The sequence below is a fragment of the Neofelis nebulosa genome, chromosome 1 (genome assembly GCF_028018385.1).
Source record: "Neofelis nebulosa isolate mNeoNeb1 chromosome 1, mNeoNeb1.pri, whole genome shotgun sequence".
Classification (NCBI taxonomy): Eukaryota; Metazoa; Chordata; class Mammalia; order Carnivora; family Felidae; genus Neofelis; species Neofelis nebulosa.
Genome location: NC_080782.1, coordinates 165,421,283 through 165,432,923, shown reverse-complemented (window position 1 = coordinate 165,432,923; position 11,641 = coordinate 165,421,283). Strand labels below are relative to the sequence as shown.

At 40.9% G+C, this 11,641-nt stretch overlaps 1 protein-coding gene across 1 annotated transcript in view; it reads left to right on the top strand.

The window, feature by feature from the left end:
- The first annotated feature begins 2,574 nt into the window (after positions 1–2,574).
- The window catches only part of TNFSF13B (TNF superfamily member 13b), a 31,096-nt gene continuing 22,029 nt past the window's right edge, over positions 2,575–11,641 (top strand). Inside the window, 3 exon segments of the mRNA XM_058743000.1 lie at positions 2,575–2,701; positions 2,703–3,231; positions 3,325–3,412. Of these exon segments, the coding sequence (XP_058598983.1) occupies positions 2,646–2,701; positions 2,703–3,231; positions 3,325–3,412 (673 nt within the window). The 5' untranslated portion in view covers positions 2,575–2,645.

Sequence of the window (11,641 nt, the reverse complement as noted above, 5' to 3'; positions counted from 1 at the left end):
CCCTGAGCTGGTCGGTGGCGCTCTCTCCAGTCAGTTGGGCATGAAGGCCTCTGCCCACAAGAGCAACAAAAACAGAGTTAATTCTCTAACACAATCAAATTATTCCCTTTCTTTGGAATTTTTACAGCAGCATCTGGAGACAGAATCTCCCATGAGAAGTGGAAGAAATTTGATTTACAGAAAGAAGCCGCGGCGGCCAAGCATCCTGAGTAAAAGAAGAGAGTCATCAGTTTCAGGCACTGCCTTGAATTCTTGTAGTTCTGTATGAATTTAGGTAATATTAACATGCACACATATAACCTGAGTGGGTTGCACTTACTGTTAGTCAGAAGGGTTTCATATAATCCCCAAACTAATTCTTTTTTCTTTTTTTCTGTTCTTTTTTCTTCTCTTTTCTTTCTCTTTCTCTTTCTTTCCTTCCTTTTCTTTTTTCTTTTCTTTCTTTCTTTCTTTCTTTCTTTCTTTCTTTCTTTCTTTCTTTCTTTTTCTTTCTTTCTTTCCTTCTTTCTTTCTTTTCTTTCTTTCTTTCTTTCTTTCTTTCTTTCTTTCTTTCTTTCTTTCTTTCTCTTTCTTTCTTTCTTCCCTCCCTTCTTTCCTTTTCTTTTCTTTCTTTCTTTCTTTCTTTCTTTCTTTCTTTCTTTCTTTCTTTCTTTCTTTCTTTCCCTCCCTCCCTCCTTTCTTTCTTTTCTTTCTTTCTTTCCCTCCTTCCCTCCTTTCTTTCTTTCTTTCTTTCTTTCTTTCTTTCTTTCTTTCTTTTTCTTTCTTTCTTTCCCTCTTTCTTTCTTTCTTTTCTTTTCTTTCTTTCTTTCTTTCTTTCTTTCTTTCTTTCTTTCTTTCTTTCTTTCTCTTTCTCTCTTTCTTTCTTTCTTCCCTCCCTTCTTTCCTTTTTCTTTCTTTCTTTCTTTCTTTCTTTCTTTCTTTCTTTCTTTCTTTCTTTCTTTCAACTTTATGTAGTATGTGTCAGCCTGATTGGCCTGAAAACAAGGGCTGTGACAGAAGACTTGAATTACACGATGTCTGACATGAAGGACTGTGCACACACACTCACAAATGATGTCCTTCCAGGCCAGAGATTAGACAACAGCTGACTTGGGGGACCAAGGTAATCATTAAAAGATCATCTTAGAGTTTTTTTTAATGTTCTTTACAAGTCATTTTAATTTTTTTAAATGTTTATTTTTGAGAGAGAGAGACAGACAAGTCGTTTTAAAAAGGTCTCAGAACTTGCAGACGCAAAGGGAAAAGATAACATAGTCCTAACAGGTAAAAACGAATGTCTCATGACATGATGCCTAGTGACACAGTGAGGAAGTGGGAACTCATCCACGGGCAGCTCCGTGACTCCCGATGAAGGTGAAGATGTGCCCGTTCTCCAGCAGTTGTTTGGGAAACCCCGGCAGGTGTTACAAGGAGACACGTACAAAGGTGTGTGTGCTAGCGCTGTGTGTAGTAAAGAAAAGTATTTCATGTAATGAAGGAAAACGGATGAAAAGTGGGAGCATCGCGAATATAGTTTGTTCCATATTCGTATACGCCTGGTTAGAATTCCCGGGGGCAGTCACCATCCCATTTCACCCATGAGGGAACTGAATCCCAGAGGCCCCAGGAGAGTGAAGGGTGGAGCCAGGACTCACACCCTGGCTGGGAGCCCTTGTCCTCACACTATCTCAGTCACTTTGTTTCTGAAGCTGGCATGGCACAGTGAGGTGGGATGAGGCTACCGCTCAGTAGCCCTAGCACACGGGGGAGTCATGTAGCCAGAATTTGGCAAGTGGTCGGTAACATTTGTCCAAGTGTGAGCTCCTTACAAAACCTGCCGGTGCCGGAGGCAAAGAGCCAGAAACCGGGAAATGTCCAGGAGCTGGCCATGGAGACCAGGCAGGACCAGTGTCTCTGCAGTGACTCTGGGTCCACCAATAGAGACTTGAAAGTGAAATGAGCCGAGCCGGGCTGTTCACATAGCCATTCGATTCTGGCAGTCAACCTAATAGGGCCCAGTAGAGAAGCTGCTTTAGGGAAAGGGCAATTCATGGTGGGTCTGAACCAAAGCGTTGGAACTGGAGTCGAAGCCACTTCTCCCGGCCAGCGTGGGGCTGAGCCGGCCGGGACCTGGGGGGAGCGCTCCTGGGGTTGGTTGCAGCATCCCCTGCATGGAAAGACCCCCTCGCATCCAATGTAAAGACATCTCCAATGTGTAGCCCCATTCTTCTTACGGCAATGCTCCAACGATAATAAAGAGAATATTCCCCAGTGGACGTCCCTGCGGCCTCTGAGGACATCTGGTTTTCTTTCCCACTTAGAGACCGTTCATGAATCACTCTGCAGCAGAGTGCACTTCAGTACTAAGCACTTGGCTTATCTGACCTGCTCATTAATTCTTTCTATTACACCAGCAGGAACCTCGTTCTTTCTCCCCTGCCCTCGCAGAGTGGCCCCCAGTGGCCCAGCTCGGGCCACACCGCAGGGAGCTCCTGTAGTACCTCAGGGCTCCACAGGTCCCGGGTGGGCCGGTCCAAACCCTGAGTCCCGCCTGGCGGGGAGATGCCAAGGGCCCGTGTGTATGTGTGTGTGTGTGTGTGTGTGTGTGTGTGTGTGTGTGTAGATGCCATTAGAATTCTTACAGATACTGAAAGTGAAATGAGGAAATGATTGGGCAATCGGATGGAAGGGCCGGTGCCAGGAAGCCCTATCACCCACTGGGGGCCGGGATGCAGCCGGGCAGACGCGGGGAGACCCGGGGGAGTTCTCCCGGGGGCCACGGCACAGCCAGGCCATGTAGTCGGTGTGGGACCTCAGCAAGCACCGCTCACAGGAAATGATCCCTTCCCTGCGGCCACTTTCTCGAAAGGCCCGGACCTTCCAAGTCCCCCGAGTGCCATGGAGGGCTGCGTGGAAGGCGAGCGGTCACGCCTTCGTCCTCGCCCGGAGAGGGGAGAAGAAATGAAAGTGAAGGAGCCGCCCGGCTCGCGCCCCAAAGACGCAGCGCTGCTGGCCGTGACCCTGCTGCTGGCGCTCACGTCCTGCTGCCTGTCGGTGGTGTCCCTGTGCAGGGTGGCCGTCCTGCAAGCCGAGCTGGGGAGCCTGCGGGCGGAGCTGCGGGGGCCCCGGGAGCCCCGCGAACCCCGGGAGCCCCGCGAGCTTCGGGCTGAGCCGGGCCCTCCCCGGGCGGGGACCGCAACCCCCGGGGCGCCCGGCGCGCGTCTGGCCCCCGCGGTCCCCAGCGCGCTGAAAGTGAGTGCAGCCGCCGCAGCCCGTCCCCCGCCCCCCGCCACCCCCGCGCCCCTGCGACGCCGGGGCTGTAACTTGGGGTTTCTGTCTCCCCAGGGGATCTTTGCACCAGCCCCGGCGGGAGAGAGCAACTCCAGCCAGAGCGGCAGAAGGAAGCGCGCCGCTCTGGGTCCCGAAGACACAGGTACGTTTGGGGCGCGGAAGCACTTAGCAGACGGGATGCCGGCGTCCGCGGGTGTGCGGGTGTGGACCCCGGCCTCCGGGTTGGGGACCCCCTCCCCTCCACGAGCGCTGAGTGGTGCCCGGAGGCTGTGCAAGTGGCCTCTACAGCACGTGTGGCTTTTGTGGCACAGCCGGCGCGCCGGCAGGTGTCTGTCCCCGACGAGCGGACTTGGAGGGCTGGGCCCTGCCTTAACCACAGAGGAGGGGAGGGGGCACAGGGTCTTCCTCGGATGGGACACACCTGCGTCAGAAGCCCTGTCAGTCACTCGAGGAGAAGAGCGCCGCGCGCTGTGTCCACCTGAGTCCCGGAGGGTCAGGTAAAGATACCTTCCCTGAGGGTGCGCTGCGCGCCCTGGGATCACGCCGGGAGCAGGTGTGCGGCCGCGATTCATTGTGTTTATTGCTCTAGCTTTAAAACAGACTTTGTTTTACACACACACACACACACACACACACACACACACACACACGATGCTCTGACTGTAAACGTATTTTTCACTGACTGCCTGATTCATGGAAAAAAGTCTTTCCTGTTTTGCAAAACCATGATTTTTATAAATGCTTTGTGTTGATTACCTTTAGTATCGCTTTGTGTCTATTAGACACAATTGACTTTAAGCAAATATAGACTACGAAACACTCATATTTTTACTATACTTGAGCAGGTGAATTGTTTTCATACTTTGCATTTTATCATCTGTACTTTGTACACAATTAAAAAACACCATATATATACTACGGCATATTTTTGCGTTCACTTATCGTTATACAATAAGCATTTTCCTTCTTTCTAAGTAATTCTCACACATCCACGTTAGTTCGTTATCATGCAGTTATGTCACAATGATCATTTCCAAAGTTGTTGCGCGGATCTCTCATTTCCGAGGAATTTTATGTGTTCCATATAAATTCCATAGATGAAATATCAGAACGAAAGAGGATGAACATTTATTACTGCTATGTTGCTTTCAAAGTGAGTTATAAATGTGTACAGTCAGAAATGCAGTGCACAAGGTCTCCACATTCTTACAGCATTTTATTAAAATTTATTCTGGCTAGTTTAGTAGTTGTCAAACAGTATCTCAAATGTAATCTGTTGCTTGCTTGAAGAGAAAGATGAATTTGTTTCTGCATATTTGGGTAACTTCTGATTTTGTCACCTACTAATTTTTATTTATGGCTTCCCTCATTTATCCTAATTTTTTTTGTGATTTTGAACAAGCTCTATGTTAGACATACTGTTTAACAAAATTTGGGTGTAACTATTTTCATATTTTGCTTTTTAAAATTCCTGCAGAGATTTTACATCTATGTATTTAATGTGATAAACTTTTCTTTTTGATTTTCTCTACTATATCAAAGCTGAAAATATATGTATTTGTAATCTCTTACACAGCCTATTCTACAGCCTGCTACTTTGACTTTTTCATAATTTAGTGTTTTAGTTTGGTATTTAACTCCTTAATCCTTGTGGCGTTTATTTGGTGGATCACATCACACCAGCTTTATCTTCCCTTCTTCTTTTATGTTTTCTTACCAAACTGCTATTAAATATAGCTAATTTCATGGGATGCTTATTTTCAACTTGTTTGCATTGGAAAGCTTACTGTGTTAATATTAAGTCTCTCATGAATCTATTTTGAGACTGTTTTTTCACTGATTTATTATTCTGTTTATCTGTATTAAATAAAATATTTTAAGTATTTTGTAACATAATGAGCTTTAATATCTAGTAGGGTCAGAATGCCTCAATCTTCTTCAACCTCTGTGCTACTACTCCCCAGCCTCTGCCCATTCATCTTACAAATAAACCTTAACTTTACCATTGCAGAGAGGATACGGGCTCCTTACAGCAGATTTAAGAAGAAAGGACGTTGAGTAAGAAATTAATTAACTTCCGGAGTCCCACTTCCTCAAAATACCCTCTATTATATTTTAAAATTTCCTCCCATGTGCACATTTTTATAAATTTGTGATTTGATGGCATCCACAAATGATACACTGATTAAAATTTTTCCGTAAATAATTTGTAATTTTTAGAAAGTTTGGAAAGTAATAGAGAATTCTATCAAGTGAATCAAAATTTACTTAGTATCTAAAACCCAGATGTAATTGCTATTGTCGTGATCATGGTTTGCCTAAGATTTTTATAAACCTTTCACATAGTATATATATTTATAGTATATATATATATATATATATATTTATAGTATATATATATATATTTATAGTATATATATATATTTATAGTATATATATATATATTTATAGTATATATATATTTATAGTATATATATATATTTATAGTATATATATATATTTATAGTATATATATATTTATAGTATATATATAGTATATATATATATAGTATACATATATACAGTATGTATGCATATGGCTATATCCTATATGTGTATATATACAGTATATAGTACATCTCTCTCTTTCTCTTTCTCTTCTTGTATATATACTCTTAACATTCATAGATCTGAGATCAAAGGTTTGAAGAGGAGAACCTTAGTGACTGCTCATATCTGCTCTCCTTCCTCTTCAGTGAAACTGGCTTGAATGTCGTTTTAGACGCCATTCTCTTTTTTTTCTCTCTTATTTCATATATTTTCTATTTATTTTTCCGCGTAGTATATTTATCACATTCAGTAAAATTTCATAATGTGTTTGTTTGTTTTTTAATATGAAATTTATTGTCAAATTGGTTTCCATACAACACCCAGTGCTCATCCCAACAGGTGCCCTCCTCGATGCCCATCACCCACTTTCCCCTCCCCTCCAGCCCCCCCCCCCCCCGTCAACCCTCAGTTTGTTCTCAGTTTTTCTCTCATGCAGGGAAAACATATTTTATTTAGCACTACAAAAATATGTGTAGAACCAAGAGGGTTTCTGAAAGTCCATGATTTTATTTTTCTGTTTGGTAGCATCCTTTTTTTTTTTTTTTTTTTTGGGGAGTTGAGAAAATGCTGAACAATTTGAATCTATACAGCTTTCTTTGTTTCTGTTTATTCTACTCTATTCTGATTTAAGTAAGGCTTAAAAAACCTTAGGTTCTCCCTTTTACTTTCAAAGTGTCCATTTATGTTCTTATGTATTAATTTTCCAAATACTTTAAAGATCCATTGACATTTTTGGTTGGAATTTTATAAAAATTGTAATTCTGTGGAAGAAAACGAATTCTTACGGTGTTTTATTTATATATCCAAGAATACTTAAATGCGTGATATCTCCTTACTAAATATCAAAATTTAAATTTCCCAATTGGGTATAATTTTCCCTATGTAGGTTTTACGATTCTTTCATAGTTAGTTAAAAAAGGTTTTCTTGCAATTTTGGAGTCCTGGTATTTTCAAATGGCTCATTAAATTCTTTAAAAATGTACAGAGTTCTCACGGTGTGCCTGGGTGGCTCAGTCAGTTAGGCGTCTGGCTTTGGTTCAGGTCATGATCTCACGGTCTGTGAGTTCGAGCCCCACGTTGGGCTCTGTGCTGACAGTTCAGGGCCTGGAGCCTGCTTCGGATTCTGTGTTTCCCTCTCTCTCTGCCCCTCCCCTGCTCACGCTCTGTCTCTCTCTGTCTCAAAAATAAACAAACATTAAAAAAATAATAAAAATTAAAATGTACAGAATTCTCAAAAACGAATGCAGCATTCAATCACATGGTTATTTTTAAGCCACATCCACACACATATTGGATGTATACTTAACAGAAATATAATTTTATTTTAGTCTTTTTTTAGAATACTCTGCTTTCTACCTCTGCTACTCAATGTTAGTTGCCATCATTTTATGACTATGTCAAAAAGGTTCAGAGCTAAGTATTGCTAAATGACACTCCAGAATGTCGCCCATTTTTATTTTTCTATAAGTCCAACCTAAATTTCACTCAGGCACTTCAATTTTACTGCATGTATATTCGGTTTGTGAGTAAACTCCAGCGTGTTGGGCTAGAAAGCCTCCATTCAGCACACAGCATGCCTAGAATCACATCAGTATTTGGTAAGTGTCACATACCACCTGTGGGGTTTTTGCCTTGTCATTTGTACGTGTCCTGTCTGTACAACTAAAGAGTAGAGGCTTCTGTGGTATAGGCCATATTTCCTCTGCACATTCTTCGTGGTATTTGCACACAGTGGGTGTTCTATGAATATTTGTTGATGGATCTTGGGCTCACTATGAAGTAAGATGCTGTGATTTGGCAATCATTGGGAGGGGGGATTTTTCCCATATTTCTTCACTTCTCAGGTTTTGATCAGAGGCCATCTTATGCAATTTTTCAACTTGACATTTAAAACAACGAATTCGCCAAAGAATGAATTTGATCACATGGCGAGAGTCTCAGGGAGAGTTTGAGAGCCCCTTGCCCCCGCCTTGGTTCACCGGGCAGAGGCACAGTTTGGGCTCACTAAAAGTCATAGAGACACTCTCATAGTCAGCAATCTAACTCTAATTTCGTGGATTTCTGGTTTTAATGTTTTGGTTTTAACTGAAGTATTGTTTACATACGGAGAAGGGCACATGTCTTAAGGGTACAGCTTGGGGGGTATTCACAGACTGAATGGCAGTAGTTGAAGGGGCGGACATCACCGTCAGCCTGCGTGCCCACTCGGTGCTCCATCCACTCCTCCCCAGGGTAAACGCTTTTATTTAATTGCGCAGGCTGGTTATTTGGCTCTTGTTTTGTTTTTCTTAATGGTGTTGTGTTTCAAATGGAGGTCTTATTAAGTTTTCTGTGTTTCATAAGATAATTTCTGATTGTAGTAGAACAAACAGAAATGTGGGGAAATCCAGGATCAAAGAATTGCCAGATGGCTCATATTAGCCAAAAAGCTCACTTTTAAGCCCGTAAGTGTATTTGGAGATATTCCTAATTAAAAATAATAATGAAAGCGCTATGGCTTTGAAATATTACATGTTAAAGTTTCTTCACAAATGGAGTCATAATGATCAATGCTGTCAGCTCTCCTGTTCGCTCTAAGAACCTAGAGATAAGCATCCTAAGAGTCCATCAGGACGATGAATTCTTTCAAATGGATACCCGCTGAGCTAAAACAGTTTATTAATAAACAGTTTATATTTATTTAAGTTTATTACTAAATAGTTTATTAATAAAATCGGGTGACCTTTATATTTCCCCCCTTGTTATTCAGTAGGGAATTTAAAAGCTAATAGAAATACATGTGTTTTAGGGCGCCTGGGTGGCTCAGTCAGTTAAGCCTCCCACCCTTGGTTTTGGCTCAGGTCATGATCTCATGGTTTGTGTGCTGATAGCGTGGAGCCTGCTTGGGGTTCTCTCTCTCCCTGTCTCTCTGCCCCTCCCCTCCTTGCACTTTCTCTCTCTCAGAATAAATAAATAAATAATTTTAAAAAAAGAAGTTCATGTGTTTTAGATGATAGAAGTACAAAAATTATTTTTATTGATAATGTTTATTATACGTGTCTCATTAAAATAGTAAAATAGTGTTGACAACATGGAACAGAATATAAAAACAAGAGTGGGAAAAAAATTACCCATCTTTCTTTCCTCTGCTAAATAAATATTTATTGTAAGATTTTGGTCAATCTGCTTTACGTTCTTTTTCTCTCTTTTTATAAACTTTTTTAGTTGGGAATTATTTTAGAATTACAGAAAAGTTGCAAGAACACGGCAGAGAGTTGCCATATACCCCTCATCCAGTGTCTCCTGTTGTCTTACGTTACCATCCTTTGTCATAACTGCGAAGCCAACGTTGGTACTTAACTAAAAGCTGAACTCCATTTCAGAGTGTTCTTTCATGAAACCCATAGTCTCTCTCCTTTGTAAGGAAAGATGGGAGGTCGGAAAGATCTGTAACATCCAGGCTTTGTTTCACTGAGATTTCCGGCAGGGCTGTATCTTACAAGACTGTAAAGTGAGTGTCGAAAGCATATATAGTGTAGAACTCAACCATCCAATTCGTACCAGAATTAGGCTAACCGGAGGCTCTTACCCAGTAAGGGTGTGTTCCTTCCTAGAACAGAAACAGCTGGCTGTTGTCATGGTGATCTTTGACCAGAATCTTCCCCAAGTGCTATTTTTCCCCCCCTGCTTCAATAATGACTTCTTTTTCAGTGTTGCAAGAGCTGGCTCCCGTTCAATTTCAAAAGCAGTAATAAAATAAAATAGTGACCTCACAACCAAATATCTGAACCCTGTTCTTGTCAAGTTTAAAGTTTTGGGAAGCAGAAGAACCAGGAAATGAGTCAATCAAAGCAGCCAAAAGTGATGTTGTGTCTCTTCCATGTATGTCGCGGGCCTGCTAGCTTTCAAACTCTGTTCTAGGTGTTGAGGGTTGATCAGAAAACACAACAGATAAAAGTTTCCTGCTCCCTGGAGATTGCATTGCAGTGAGGTGGAAAGACACAGAAAGTGGTCAATAAACATGAGTAATGAGTAAGTAACAATACTAGAAAATGGCAAATATCATGAAGAAGTGAATGATTTAAGGCAGAATTAACAGATTCGGCAGTGTGAAGGGTGAGGAGGGGAGAAGATGTGTAAGGAGAGGTCAGGAAAAGTCTTTCTGTTTCTTCCTGAAGATTCAATCATTCTTTATTCTATCACCTTAAAAAACTTTTGTGGAAATGGGTAGATATTTAAGAAATAAATCCATAATGTTGAGGAATGTGTTGTTCTCAGTAATCCTGTAGGAATGGATATTGGTTTTAATGTTTATTATTTTTATAAGTCAAGTCCTATTTAAAAGAACTGTATTGGACAGCTGTATCTTTGTTACGAACAGATTTTGATGGGGTGGGGGGACGGGCTAATTGGTTGATGGGCATTAAAGGAGGGAACTTTTTGGGATGAGCACTGGGTGTTGTATGTAAGTGATGAGTCAATTCTACTCCTACTTCTGAAACCAATATTGCACTGTATGTTAACTAACTAAAATTTAAATAATACAAAATAAAAATAAATAAAAGGTATTCTCATTTTTTAAGAGCTAGAGAAGAAACAGATTTTGCTCAAATATACAGGAAGCATCCACTGGGCCAAGGTCTGGGGTGGACACTCAAGAATATATAGGAAAGTGGAGAAAAAGACTCAGTCACTGGGTGTCTTCCACACACAAGCTCTGGGTTGGGCTCTAAGACATCATTTACCTTCTCAGTAACCCCTGTTAGGTTGGCATTATTGTCCTCATTTTAGACGAGAGACTTGAAGCCAAGACATAATCAGTCCCTTCTCTCCACAAGCTAAATATTGAGTTGGAGAAACTAAACAAAATTAATGTAAATTTAAAAATAATAAACAAGCTCTTTAGCCTTTACAAAAAGCACGTGTAAACTATGATTTCACTTGGTTCTCACAACACCACTATGAGAAAACTATTGTTATTCTAGAGATAAAATATTTTAATTTCATATTAAGTGTTAATTTCATGATTAAACAGCTAAATTGGTTTGAGAACTAAGGTTTACATTCATTATATGCTAACTATAAATTCTGAGTTGTTTTCCACTGTGTGAGCTATATGCACTTAATGTTTGCGTAATACACCAGATCTGACAAAAACTGTTGGGTCTCGAAGAAACCTAGACCGTTATTAACATTAGGACCAACAAGAGGACAACGATCTATGGTATTATAGGATGTTAGTTCAGATCACAGATTGAAAGATTATTAAGACCATGATGGATAAGAGCTGAGCTGAGTTTTGAAGACTGACTCAACTCAGGAAAGAAGAGACAGTATTCCAGGGCATGGGAACAGTAATGGAACAGGAAGTAGAAAAAACACAAGAAGAGGTCTTACTGTAGTAGGTGGAACCATCAAAATACACACTAGCACCTCGGTATCGTTCCTTTGCTTGGATTTTTGCAAGTGTTTATTGACTGCGATGTTTTTACAAGTTCAGGCTTTCTCCTCCTCTTTCTTTTTTCTTTTTTAAGCATTTAAAATTTTTTTTATTTAAACCCAAGTTAGTTAACGTACAATGTAGTGTTGGTTTCAAGAGTAAAATTTAGTGATTCATCACTTCCATATGTGCCACAGATTTTTTGTTTTTAGTCTGATATAAACCAGATGCTGTGCAAATTTGTAACTGATAGTTCTTAATGTCAAGTGACTCAGCCTAGGGAAAGAGACAGTAATAGAAAAAATTAGGATATATAGTGAAATGTTATTTCAATAGATGTATGTGCAAAGTGTAGTGGGATCA